Source organism: Thermobia domestica, chromosome 10, assembly GCF_964235325.1.
Source record: "Thermobia domestica chromosome 10, izTheDome1.hap1.1, whole genome shotgun sequence".
Taxonomy (NCBI): domain Eukaryota; kingdom Metazoa; phylum Arthropoda; class Insecta; order Zygentoma; family Lepismatidae; genus Thermobia; species Thermobia domestica.
The window spans coordinates 22550302-22564740 of NC_137463.1; the positions used below are offsets into that span (position 1 = coordinate 22550302).

The window sequence follows — 14439 nt, forward strand, 5'->3', positions numbered from 1 at the left end:
CGGATATTGCACAGCTCTAGACTCTTATGTTCCAGTGGCAATTATGAAAAGAAATTAACTAATCATAAATAAAACAATTATGAAGCTACTTAAAAATGAAGCTAATTTAATGAGCAAACCCATTTGAGCAAAGCAGTCCAAATTGAAGAAAAGAATACATTTTATTTCTGTCTTCATGTGAGTGATCTAAATCTCTTTCTCTTGACTTATGTACCATATGTGAAACATACATGTGTTACAGTGTGTATTTAAATGAAAAACAAAATGACATCTCTCTTTTCAGATTCAAACAACTGAAGATCAACAAAGTAGCCGGAGAGGCTATTTTCGAATTGCTGATTCAACGTTTCTATTAGTGAGAATGTGCTCATTTGAATGAATTCCAGTATTTAGAGGTCAAACCATACAATCAGATATATAGAGCTTTCACGCACATCTATACACACAAGTTAAAAAAAAAAAAAAAGTTACAATATTCTTTCTTTTTTCAAGTACCCACCCGTATGAAGAGGATGCACTCATTCAAGAGGTGCATTCATCGAACTAAAGTTGAAATATCTTTCGCAGAAGAGAGGGGGGGGGAAGTGGGATCATTGCGTGAAAGAAGGACGCGAACAGAACCGTTAATAAGCAGATTATAGTTCATTATTTTACCAAATGGAAACAATTAAATTTAATAGTGGAAAAAATATTTGGTGTTCTCGTCACCAGGTACGGAATATATTTCCGAAGCGGTCAAAAGTTCCCTTGGGGTCCAAATTCAATATGGGGATAAATTATATTAAAATTTAGAAAATCACCCTAAAATTAGACTAAATTTACAGAAAAATCGGAATTTCGGAGGGAGAATCGGACCCCATATTCCACCCCTTGTGTATGTCCCTGCTCATTACCATGTTAAACTGTGCTTTATTACTAGTTAAAAATTCATTAACTTTCGAAGAGAAAAAAATCTGTTAGGTTATTATCCAACATATTCTGCAATTTATTATTATATTCTTAGGTTAATTATAGAGGGCTCTCACTTCTGGTGCGAGGAGTACTTGGTTCGGCCCCAAGTTATATGAGCTTACTATGGACAAGATTGTGCTCGTGGGTTTTCTCGCAATTCTCTCGTTTTCTCTCACATTCTCACCCATTTTTCCTTAATAATATTTGGTCTAGGAATTAATTCGTGCGGTTGGTACGCACACATTGAAGCTGTAGTACAAACACAAAATACATAAATACCTTAAGAAAAATATTGTCCATCGCTAGCCACCACTTTCGCCCATCTGTCGGGCAATGTACGGATTCCGTGGCGAAAGAAGTCCTCATCCTTGGAAGCGATCCAGTCAGAGACCCATGTTTCGATATCTTCTGAAGAAGTAAACCGCTGTCCAATCAAATCGTTGTTCATGCAATCGAACAAGTAGTAGTCCGAAGGAGCAACGTCTGGTGAATACGGCGGGTGGGGTAAAACTTCCCATGCGACATTTTCTAAATAGGTTTTGACCGGTTTTGCGACATGTGGGCGAGCGTTATCATGTTGAACAATAAGTTTATCATGTCTGTTCTCCCATTCTGGTCGTGTTCTGGCCAGAGCTTGCTTCAAACGCATTAATTGTCGCCGATAACGTTCTCCATTCATAGTTTCACCCGGTTGCAGCAGCTCATAGTACACCACACCTTTCATATCCCACCATATGCACAGCATAACCTTTGCACAGTGAATATCTCGTTTTGGTTGTGATGGACCTGGTTCACCTGGTTTCACCCAGGCCTTTTTTCGTTTAGGGTTCTCGTAATGGATCCACTTCTCATCACCCGTAATAATTCGATTCAGAAACCCCTTTCTGCTCTGTCGTTGAAGCAGCAATTCGCAAATGGTTTTTCGTCTTTCAACGTCTCTGTCTTTCAATTCATGTGGAACCCAATGTGACATCTTTTGAATCATTCCCATGGCTTTCAAGCGTTTGGAGACTGTTGTTTGATCAACGCCTAATGCTGCTGCAAGTTGTTCCTGCGTTTGACACGAATCCTGCTCGAGCAATGCTGTCAATTCTTCGTCTTGAAATTTTTTTGGCTGTCCAGCTCGCTCTTGGTCTTCCAAGCCGAAATCACCACTTCTAAACCGTGCAAACCACTTCTGACACGTTCGCTCAGCTAGAGCGTGGTCACCATACACTTCCACCAAAATACGATGACTTTCAGTCGCACTTTTCTGTATGTTAAAGTAATGCAGCAGGACACCCTGCAAAAACACTTTATCAGGCACAAATTGCGCCATGTTCACTTAACTACAAACTGGTGTTGTTGACGCTTTAATCCACTGCCCTATACTACGAACGATACGCGACAGGGGTTTGCAACACATGTGTGGATACACGGAACTGTGGGACACTCCGTTCGTTGCGCCATCTCTTGTCCAACCGCACGAATTAATTCCTAGACCAAATATTTTAACCAGGGGCGGATCCAGGGGAGGGGAGCGATTGCCCCCAGAGAGGAAACTTTCTTATTATATATATATAAATAAAACCCATCCCAAAGTTTGGAGTCCTTAAAAGTAGCAGTATGCTCCCCCCCAGAAGTCGGTCCTGGATCCGCCCCTGATTTTAACCAGGGTGGTCCTGACAATTAAAAACAAATGGTCGCATCTTATTAAAAATCAAACTTAACTGCTTTAGTGGCTGGCTCCAGTTACGAGATTCCAAAAATCTTGTAACGTGAACTACCACTTATAAACAGAGGCCCACCAAGGGCGAGAGATGCAGCGCCACCTGTTAGCAAAGACTTTAGTGACAGAACAAATGGCAAAATGGACAACATTGAACAAACACAAAATGACAGATGTTATTCCCATCTTAGCGTTAAATCTTGTGTCATCAAAATAGAAAGCAGTTTAATGCCAGAAAAACCATAGAAAACAGTCTTCTTATTACAGCCGTGCTAAAGGTACATTTAACTGCATTTAAACGGTGGCTTGGCTGTGCAACGAGGCATATACACCAAGAAAAAAAAAAAGTGCTGCAAAGAAATCATGCAGTTCATTACACAAAGAAAAAAGAATTAAAAAGACTTTTGCTATTATATTACCCTTTCTGATAGCGCCCGTGTTGTGTTCTGTTGTTACCTGTACACTTGATGGAACAGCGACCGACTTGGCAACGCTGCAACACGGCGCTGTCTGTGAAAAACCGGTGTTAGGTGCCTTTTCCAGTTGGTCAAAGCATGAAGGGGGAACTGGATGCTGTTATGTGGTGTTGCAGTCAGCGTTGTAATTGTTTTTCTGTTTACAACAAGAAGTGATTCTTTTTCAAAAGTCCATAATGTGTGATTTCGTTGTTATTATTCGGTGATGGTGGTTTTATTATTTGTGTATGTTTTATTACAAGAATTAGTGTGTGCAATGATGTGAACATAATAATTGTAATATGAGAGAATTCTTCCGAGTGCTTTACCTTCTTGTGGCTGTTATATGTAATATTATTATGTATGTATATATTTGAGATAAAATGGCGAGTAACCGAGAGAAACGTTCATTTGGTTTTATTAAAGCGCGAGTTGGCAGTGTTAAAAACAGGGATGGAAACAGCAAGCGCCAGAACAGGTAAGAAGTTTCTTTTATTGTCTTTTTTTTAATATATTAAAAAATAAAATTTAGAAGGAACAATCCGTACTGCAAACGGTCACAGGTGCACAGAGTAAATTCTTCGCTGACACTTGTCAAATATTTAAGAGGTGTTCTGAACAGAAATGTCAAAAAATCGCGATCTCAGTTTAAAAAGGGGAGGTGGGATTCCCCCGGAGCATATCTTCTATTGTTCTCAGCGTGAGTTACCGGTATTTTCGCAGTACTATTTCAACCCCCTTGGGTATTGAAAACCCTCCTCCCCCTGGGGAAATCCGAAATTACCATTGTACGGGCTTAATAATTGCGCACAAGCCCCTATAGGTAGGTAGTTAGGGAGCGAGAGCAAGTTTCATTGATGATAGTAAAACCTCAGTGGCGTATTTAAGTGAGGCTTTCGGGCTTAAGCCCCCCCGAAAGATTTATTTACTATTTTAAAGTAAATGAAATATCTTGCAGAATTTTCACATTTCCTGGAATAAAGTTAGCAAAGCCCCCCTCCCCCTGAAACAAAATCGTGAATACGCTACTGGTGAGCCTGAACCTCTTTCAGGATGGCGAACCCGAATTCGACCAGAGTGTGAGGTTGAGCTTGCGTAAACTTCATTGAGGATGATGACCCTGAGGTCGAGTGAGGCTCTATTTCGAAATGACCATTTATGATTCTGACCTCTTTCTTATTTTGAAGTATTAATACGCATAGATAAAAGACTTTGCAATTGTTATGTTTAGAGGTTGATGGGCTTAAAAAAAAGGATTTACAAAAACGAAAGTTTCTTCGTGTTTTTATTTCTTGTGAAATTTAACTTAGTTCTTTTTTTGAGCAGTTCAACTTTAATGAAAACATATAACAGTAACGTTTCACCTTGCTTCCCTATTATGACATGAAAACAGAAATATTTAATTATTGGATTCTTAAGAATAAATCGTAAGAAGTGTAATATTAGTTATTATTACTCTCTTTCTTCTTTTATTCATCTGAGAGTTATAGACTATTTGAATTTTGGATGTTTTCAGGAGGAATTATGCTTTTTATTCATTAGTTTTCCCTTACTTTTGATGTTGTTAGCTTTCTGTTGAACTGAAACAAACCGAAATCGTTTTGATTCTGCTGAAGGAATCAAAACTTGTTTCTGGTTTCACAAGAATATTGAGTATAGAGCGAGGGATTTGCACTTATTATTTTTTTTTCTATGGCAGGATATGCTAGAATTTTATTTATGAATGTTTTATCTAGTATTTTCTTCTTTGGGAGGGAGGGTTGTGATCAGTGGCCTATTTAGGGGGCTATCGGGCTCAAGTCCCCCGAAATAAATTTGTTATATGCACAACTTCATTAAAATTTGTCGGCATCCAAAAGGAAAAATATAAGTGCTTATTCATGTGTTGTACATAGCACCCCCGAAACAAAATCCTAAATACGCAACTGGCTTGTGATATTTTTGTATATATATATATATTTTTTTTAGTGTTTATTTCCTTTATATTTATTTGGGTAAGGGGGGATGTTGCCTCAGTTTCGTTGTGATGAATTAATGTATCTTGCTTGAAAGTGTTTTTCTTTTTTTTTTTTTTTTTTTTAATCTTTCTTTCAATTATCTTTTGTTTTTGAGTGTTTGAATTTAGGCTACCTGTATAACACGAATGGCAAAATGTTTAACTTTCAAGAACTTATTAAGGCGGATAGGCAACCAATATAACCCTTGTGGTATATTGGGTTGTATAACTTAAACTTGCTGGACAATAATGAAGTGCCAGTTCGAAAACTAATAAAAGTATTCAGACCCAGACTGAACACAGAACTTAAAGTACGTAATGAATTTGACAGTACAATCCACTACAGGAAGATAAAGGTAATACCTGAATAAGTAAATCATAAGATGTCAAGGAAACGAAATTTTATATTTTCCCAATATTTTATATTAAAGAACTCTACCCAAGAAAGCTTTTTTTTTAAAAAAAAAATTCTACTTATACTACAATTGTGATTCATGTCTTTGGTTAGACCGGTCCCGGGTTGGATTCTCTGTGGGGACAGTCTGTTGTAAAAAATGTAAAGCTTTACACATCAACCATTCTGAGTAAGGTTTTCCTGGGTTTTCTTCATTCGTCAGAGGCAAATGCCGGGATGGTACTTAACATGCAGGTTCCTTCTTTACCCAATCCTTTCGTCCCTCCATTTCCCCGGATAGTGTAATCGCCGAGAAACATCATCCCTCATACGTGACGACTAACATGGCCCATAGATGCAGAAATCCAATTCCTAATCTTATTACACTCATCACTCAATGACATGTCCAAATTTTATTCCAGACTACCACAATACGATAAACTAGTGAAGTCTAGGTTAATACGGGTTTTTGCTTTTAATTTGGTCGTTTTGTTTTACATCGATTCTTCTTGTCAGAGATATCCACGAGGTGTAATGGTTCGTGACACAAGTGCATCAGTGAAACTTTAGTGAGAGGGGCTGGCACAAAGTTAGTTCAAATGTTAAAAGTTTTCAACTACCAAAATGTAATGTAAAGAGTGTATGCAGCTAGTTTGTACCCTACAACACGTTTTAATCAATGGAGTGTAGGAGTGTCATAAGAATTTCTGAGGAGGAGGGGTCATGAATCAGTGACAGATGGACCCTCCTTTATTTATGCATCATTATCGTTGTTATTTTGATTGTGTTATTTACTGTAGTAATAATTGTTAATGTATTAAAGACGACTTATAGTTCTATTTTATATAACGTTCTATGATTATGCTTTGTAGGTAAACTAAAACGTATGATTAATGAAAGTTGACTTTAAAAGGAATGTGGGAGGAAAAGGAAGAACCCAGAGAAAACACACCATTGTTGTGTCGTCCCCCACAAACTTACAAGATCTAGAATCGAACCCTGAACCATTAGATGCGAGGTCTCTCTTTACCAGTTAATTAGCCTGTGTCCCTTACTATATAACGGTAGTGTCCATTTAAAATACTCACGATGTTCTTCAAAAAGTATCCTGTTTGCCCTAAAGCAGTGGTTCCCAACTTGGGGGACGCAAGCTACTGAAAGAAATATACTATATTCGTAATTACAAATATTACAAATGTTATAACAAGGAGGCGTTGAATTAAATACCGTACAAGCAGAAAATAACTCACTTTGAGTAAGAACTGTGGTTTCATTAAGGACAAAGCTAATAAAGTATCTACATAATATTGCACAATTATATACAGAAGTTTTGCTGTAAATAAATTGGTTAATAATAATAATAATAATAATAATAATAATAATAATAATAATAATGGACTGGAAAAGGAAAAGGAAAAGGATAATATTGAATATAAACCTTTTCCTCAATATTCGACAGAGAAAAAGAAATCAATTTAAATGACAGCTCAGAAATCATTTTACGCTAGAAACAACTAACTTGGGAAAAGATTTTAGTATGAAGTTGTAAACGGGTTCAGAGTCTACAATGTAAACATGTCATCCCAACATTTGTCTAGTAGGACTGACTGAAAACTTTGAAAAAAAAAATGACAAAATGATCATCCGCAAGATTCGAAACCAGGATTTCCCTATTGTAAAGTGATAATATTAACTGTTCAACTAGGATAGAGTGATATATTATTGTTCTAAGGGATGTGTATGGTGTTGTATAGATAAGAGGCAGAGAATCTTGGAGAAGAGGAAAAACGGAGAACGGAAATCTTCGAAATGTGGTCCTATAGAAGGATGTTCAAAATCTTTTAGTTTTACGTGGATTATGTCATGTGGACTAAAGGAGACGGTAAGGGTGGAGAAAATGGGAGGAAGTGGGAGAAACCCGAGAAAACCCATGCAAATGCTGTTTGTCCACCACAAAGGCCACTTCGCGCGAGCGAGATTGGATGATTGAACTAGGGACTGGGTACAAGAGGTGAACGCTCCACCACTGAGATACCACGGCCCCGAGAAGGATGTTCAAATTAAATGGATGGAGTATGATAGAAATTGTAGGAGAAAAGAGGACACACTATAAGACAAAAGGCATAGGGGAATCAGGCTCGAACTGCCCAGGGTAGGAAGGCAGGGATCCCTGCCGGGACCCTCTTTCTCTCTCTTGAATAACATGAAAAGTAAGAAAAACATGCCTGCTGTGTTAGAGCATATTTGCTCGCTGTAGTTTGTTCGGTTCCCTGAGTTCGGTGGCCCCAACATTGAATGTAGTCTTAGGGCTCCATTATTGGAATGAAACTAACAGTATTATAAAGTCTTGTTTGTGGCTTGGTAAGAATATGTTTCAACAATAGAAGAATGGGGCCCCAGCATCATATTGTCTAAATGTGTTTTGGGGCCTCATGAATGCCGAAATGAGAATGACTTTTATAAATGGGGCCCTTTAAGTGAGACTCCTGGCGGGGCCCTATATCCCCCAGTCCCAGGGATTTGCAGAAGGAAAAATGCTGAGAGGAAGATAGTGGTTGTATTATAATATACCGATCAAATAATGCAGGATATAGAGAAGAATAAGATATGTCATCATTACCATCATAAGTATTCTGCCATTATTGACAAATCACTTGCCGCAACTGAGAGACTTCCATGCATCACAGTGTTCAACTAACCTCTTCATCTTCTTCTAGAGATTTCCTGTTTAAAATGGTACATGAAAATTAAAATTCTGGCTCAGGATAGGAACAAGTGGAAAGCTGCGTGAAACAAACGGAAAAATTCTTCCCCCGAAATCAAGAAGGATACTTACCTATTAATAGCTACTGTTTTCTATCTTACTGTTAGTATAGTCCGTTACCATTTATTATTTTTTTACTTGTTATTTATTACCGTACCTGAAATCAGTCTAGGCTAGACAAGTGGTAAGTAATCAAAATATGACTGAAAAATGTTCGTTAACATGAAGATGTTTTTATATGCTTTTTTCAACTCAATGGTTCAAATGTATCATGGTTCAACTTTGTTCTCAAGTCTTGTAATCTTAATTTAACTCATTTCCTGACGTCATACAATGATGAAGCTTTTCATAGGGACATAAGTGGGGTAACCACACAATTCTCCATTTTTACTTTTCTATATTTTCATTACGTTATTAATATTACTCTCTTCTTACTGTATATCCTGTTGTTATACAACCAGCAGTGCTTTGGAGTTGATATGCATAGTATAACGTCCAGGATATTTGCGAAAATTACGCTTCAGAGTGCAAGTACGATAAACTTCAAGAGCTGATTGAATGTGAAATCATTATTGTAGCAGCAAGTACAAAATAATAAGCGTAAAATAAAATAAAAGTTATACTTTTATGAAATGTAGAAAAAGATTTTTTGTGGGTAACGAAGAAATGAGTCTAAGACTATAAAAACATTATAGTCTTAAAGTGCCTATAATGGTTTTATAGTCTTAATCCCATTTCTTCATTTTTATCCCCCTTCCCCCCCAAAAAAAAGAAAAACAGTGTAATTTTCAGATTTCTTTCTGAGATAGACCATAGTATCAAAAGACACCGGGTCAGATGAAGCATATAGGAGAGGAAAGAACAAAATTGTATAACAATAGAAAATATACTTAATTATTACTAGAAATTATAAAATAAAATATTTTTAGGAAACATGTTTTTCTTGTTTGTTTGTTTGTTTTTTACAAAATAAAACGAATTGTAGAAAAAAATACATGAACCAGGCTCTCATATATTATCAATTTATAATATAAGTATGTGAGAGTCCCCCTCCCGCATGTTCTAGTCTTTTCTATTTGGCATTGACTGATTACAATCCTGGATCTGAAGCTAAAAGAAAGATTCGTCATTGAATTTCTAGTGGAAGAAGGTTGTCCATCTTAGGAAATCCATAATCGCTTGAATAATGTTTATGAGAATACTGTAATGGGCATCAGCAATTGACGGCGTTGGGTTGAGAAGTTTCTAAATGGTGAAATAGAAATTTCAAATAAACTAAGGCCCACAATATCAGTCACAGCAAGGGTGCCCATCAGGGGGACCAAGGTGGAGCGTTCGCCGCCCCTCTAGAGGAAATTGTACTTCGGAAGATCGAAAAACCAATAGATTTTTAAAAATAGTTACTTCAAAATTTGAGACTACATTTGAAATGTCGCTTATACTTGTTCCCCACCTGGAAATCACATCATGGGCGCCCTTGGTCACAGATGCAAATCGAGAATGTGCTGATGAACGGATTCGAGGAGACAGGCACAGAACAGTTCATAATGTTGCTGTTGCATTGAACATCTCGTAGGGCTCAGCTTAAGAAATAATTGCTGACCTTGAATATCAGAAAGTTTGTACTATGAAATAGGTTTAAAATCATAGGTGAAGAAGCAGACCTGAATTTTTCCAAAATGATTTAGATGCCTACGTTCGACGATGGCGTAAATGTGCTCAGAACCATGGAGACTAAGTTGAACGGTAGTTTTCTGTGGAGAACAGTTCAGTATATATATATATATATATATATATATATATATATATATATATATATATATATATATATATATATATATATACTATTTTCCAATCACGTAATATAAAATAAAACCTTGGTGAAGCAGGAGCACCAATCCTTGCTGAATTAGTTTGGCACAAAGGAGGAAATCCATCTTTTGTTTCTGTGTCGATGCCCCCACCCTCGTATTTCTTTAAGACATATTGTTAATTAATTTATATTTAATGCTAGAGGGTTTTGTTTAATTGCAAATATTTGTACAGTGGAGTCTCGTTAATTCGAACTTGGATAATTCGAAATATTGGATAATTCGAACAGAAGTCCATTCCCCTTGAAAACTGTATTGAAAAAAAAATCGTAAAAAATCGTGGATAAATCGAACTTTTGAACCTATATTTTGGATAATTCGAACTAAATACAGTTGAAAATTTTTAATGTTGGACAGATGTAAACAGAGAAATACAGTTTTAACGTGTTTTCAGTTATCCAGTTGCAGCCATAGGGAAGAGTAATACAAAAAATAAATACAAAATCTATGTAATTATAAAGATGAAGGTGAGTTGGGGAAGAAGTAAAGATAGAGAACGTGTACCAATCTCATCTTGTTTCAGAATTGGTTGAAAATTTAAGATGAATTATTGATAAAGTCAACCAAATGTTATTAATATCGTATTCCACGCAATACATGAAATTCAGGATTTATTGACCGTACAAAAACAATCAGATTTTAGCAACTGAGGTTTACGACTTCTTAAAAGTGAGAACAGAATATTCAAATTGTTACTGGTGTTTAAATGTTTGGGCTATTCAATGTATGTTGTAGTGTTGTACGTAAATATACCGGTATTTTCCATTGTACACGTAGTTTGAATTATGTGGAGTCAACGTCGTTTGTTAGTTTGCGGTATTCGATCAAGCAAATAATAAGCTTATTTAAAGGTAAAGTCTACACCATATGAATATGTTTTTGATGCACAGTACTTTGGTTTGTTTGTTTGTTATATATGTGAAAATGAATGTTGTTGGATAATTCGAATTTTGGATAATTCGAAGTTTTTTCGTGTCCCCTTGGACTTCGAATTAAAAAGAGTCCACTGTATTTTCTTTTGAATCTAAGAGGTATTTTCTTAATTTATCATGTGTCCTTTTGTTTGCTGCACTCTGAGTGCAATTCTGAAAGTTGTTAACTTGCTTTCTACAATACAACTTTTGTTTTCATTTACTGTATGCAAGAGGTGTTGCAATGTATACGTATGCAAATCCATATAATATACACATATACATGTGTGTTTACTACATATATGTGTGAGTGCTTTAAAAGCGTTGACACGCCTTCTACACGACTTGCCTCATCAACCATTGGAAGTTCTGCGCACGGAACAAGCAGTTGTTCTGAGTTCGTTGCCATATTTGGCGCATATAAAGGAAAGAACACTATTTGTCTCTTTAAGTCTTATGTGCATGTGTGTTAAAAGACACAGGTTCGATTATTGATAGCGAAAAAAATATCTACAATACATGAACAACAATGTAATGGAATCATTGAAACAAAATTAAACTGTCCTGCGCTGTAACCCACGAAAAAACTATGACTGTTTAGATGCTTTTATAATATGTGACCATCGTATCGGCTCTAAACAACTTACTTCTGCCGATTATAGACTGAAATCCAACATCTTTTTAATGCAGTAACTTCTCAGTTGCCTTATGATGCCGTCATCATCGAAAAACTCTTTGCCCTACTAGGACCACACTATTATTATTATTATTATTATTCAAAATTCTTTTAAAGCTATCACTATTGGAAATATATATATATATATATACAGTGGCGTATTTACGATTTTATTTCGGGAGGGGCTTTGCTAACTTTCGGAAGGGCTTTGCCTGAAAATGTGAAAATTCTACAAGATATTTCATATACTTTACTATAGTAAGTAAGATTTCGGGGGGAGGGTTAAGCCCGGAAGCCACCCTCTAAATACGCCAATATATATATATATATATATATATATATATATATATATATATATATACAGGGGCGGATCCAGGATATGATTAAGGGAGGGGCTAAACCATATTTTGCCGTTTTATCCAGTGTAAAGTAGGATATAAGCTCATTTTATCCAGTGTATATCTGAGCGTCAAGGGGAGGGCTATAGCCCCCCTTGGATCCGCCACTATATATATATATATATATATATATATATATATATATATATATATTACAGAATAACGAAATTAATTTACTTTCATTTACAATTGAAACTTAGTACTTTTTCGTAAGAATAATGCCTAAATTTAATGAAACTTGGAGGAAATTTTTCTTGAGCTGATAATCTGCCAGCTCCCGTGAGATGATTGAAGTCCAGCAGTGTTGAACCTGGCCACCAACACAACGATATGGAGGAAAAACAGATGATGTTGGCAGTGCGGTGTTCACTCGACGCCATAAACACTGTCGAACGAAAAGCTGTTTCAAGGAAAGAAAATATGAACCAATGTTAAAATTCAAATATGGATCCTTAGAATATTCGAGGGCGCACGGTGGCTCAGTGGTAGAGCGCTTACCTCTGCTACGTGGGGTCCCTAGTTCGATCTCCAGCCCAGTAAGTTTGTGGTGGACAAAATCGTGTCCGTAGATTTTCTCAGGGTACTCCCGTTTCCTCCCTCAATCTCATTCCCTCAATTCTTCCATCACCATTCATTTCCCTTAAAAATCCGTCTCTGGTAGCCTAAAAGGGCATAATCGAGGGACGTTAAACTCAAAGATTTTATTTCATTTTGATTTAGAATATTCGTATAACGATTTTTAAAGTATTCGTTGTTAGAATAATGGATTCTTTTAATAAAATTCTTGTTATTCGAAAAAAAAATCTAAAAATTATTGGAATAATGAGTAATTATAAAAACAGTTATTCGGATAATGATTAGTTGTTCGAAAAATTTATCCGGATTAGGAATGATTGTTCGAAAAATTTATTCAGATAATAATTAATTGTTCGAAAAATTTATTCAGATAAAGAACAATTGTTCGAAAAAATTATTCAGTTAATGAATAATTCTTCGAACAATTTATTCAGATAATAAATAATTGTTCGCACATTTTTTTTAGATAATGGATAATTGCTCGAATAGTTTATTCAGATAATAGATAATTGTTCGACCAGTTTATTCAAACAATAAATAATTGTTCGAACAGTTTTTTCAAATAATAAATAATTGTTCGAACACTTTGTTCAGATAATAAATAATTGTTTGAACAGTTTATTCAAATAATAAATAATTGTTCGAACATTTTTTTCATATCATAAATAAAAGTTTGAATAATTTATTCGGATAATAAATAATTGTTCGACCAGTATATTCAAATAATAAATAATTGTTCGAGCATTTTTTCATATAATGAATAATTGTTCAAACGTTTATTCGGATAATAAATAATTGTTCAATCAGTTTATTCAAATAATGAAGAATTCTTCTAACAGTTTATTCAAATAATAAATAATTCTTCGAACAGTTTATCCCTGGTTTCCATGCTACAATTAAGTCCGTGCTATAACATCGCACATGGATTGTTTTCTACCTGTATTATTGAAGGTCATTTCTCTAACAGATAAAACTAACGTGTTTTTATGCGAGAAAAAGAAGAGAATTACTCAGTGATTTTGCTGTGTGTAGGCTGAAAAAAAAGCAATGTTAGTCATCATGTCATGACGCTTGGAGGAAATGCTCACAGGTGTATGTACGTATATGTTTTTCCACTCATAATATTGATTAAAGTTACGTCCTGGCATCAGTGAAAGTCCACTTCTTAACGAGAATCAATACTTATTCTCCAGTACAAAAAGAATTGAGAGAAACCAATGCTCCTCTTCACGGCAATTGAAGCGGATCTAGCAAATTGACAAAGACATCCTTCTCAGGTTAATGATCTTCTTTGTGGGGAATGATCTAGGATTTACTGTCCTTTTCCCCTGTGTTGCAATTTATTTATTTGTTGTTTCATTACTATACTTTCGTATAAGGCAAGAAGGGGTCATAATGGACTACCAGAACAGCTTTTCGTGCGGTGATGTTTGGTCAACTTGTCAGTTATTGTAGAAAAATGTTTTTCTATCTTTGTCGATTCCATCTTAAACTGGTGAACCCGTGTAGCATAGTCGCTAACGCTCTCGCCCTCGGTGCGAGCTGTCCCGGGTTCGATTCCCAATGCGGTCACTCGGTCGAAAAAGTGTAACACGCTTTTTCAGGCCAGCCACTCTGAATGAAGTTTTCCTGGGTTTTCCTCATTCACACCAGGCAAATGCCGGGGTGGTACCTAACTTAGAGGTCCCAGGCTGCTTCCTTCCTCCCCCAATCCTTTGTTCCTTCCCTTTTCTCGGATT

The 14439-nt window shown here is 36.0% G+C and overlaps 1 protein-coding gene across 1 annotated transcript in view; it reads left to right on the forward strand.

Annotated features, from left to right (window-relative positions):
* The first annotated feature begins 3213 nt into the window (after positions 1 to 3213).
* Positions 3214 to 14439, forward strand: part of Shrm (shroom) — a 660087-nt gene continuing 648861 nt past the window's right edge. Inside the window, exon 1 of the mRNA XM_081727878.1 lies at positions 3214 to 3592. Coding sequence (XP_081584004.1) covers positions 3498 to 3592 — 95 coding nt within the window. The 5' untranslated portion in view covers positions 3214 to 3497. The remainder of the gene's footprint in view (positions 3593 to 14439) is intronic.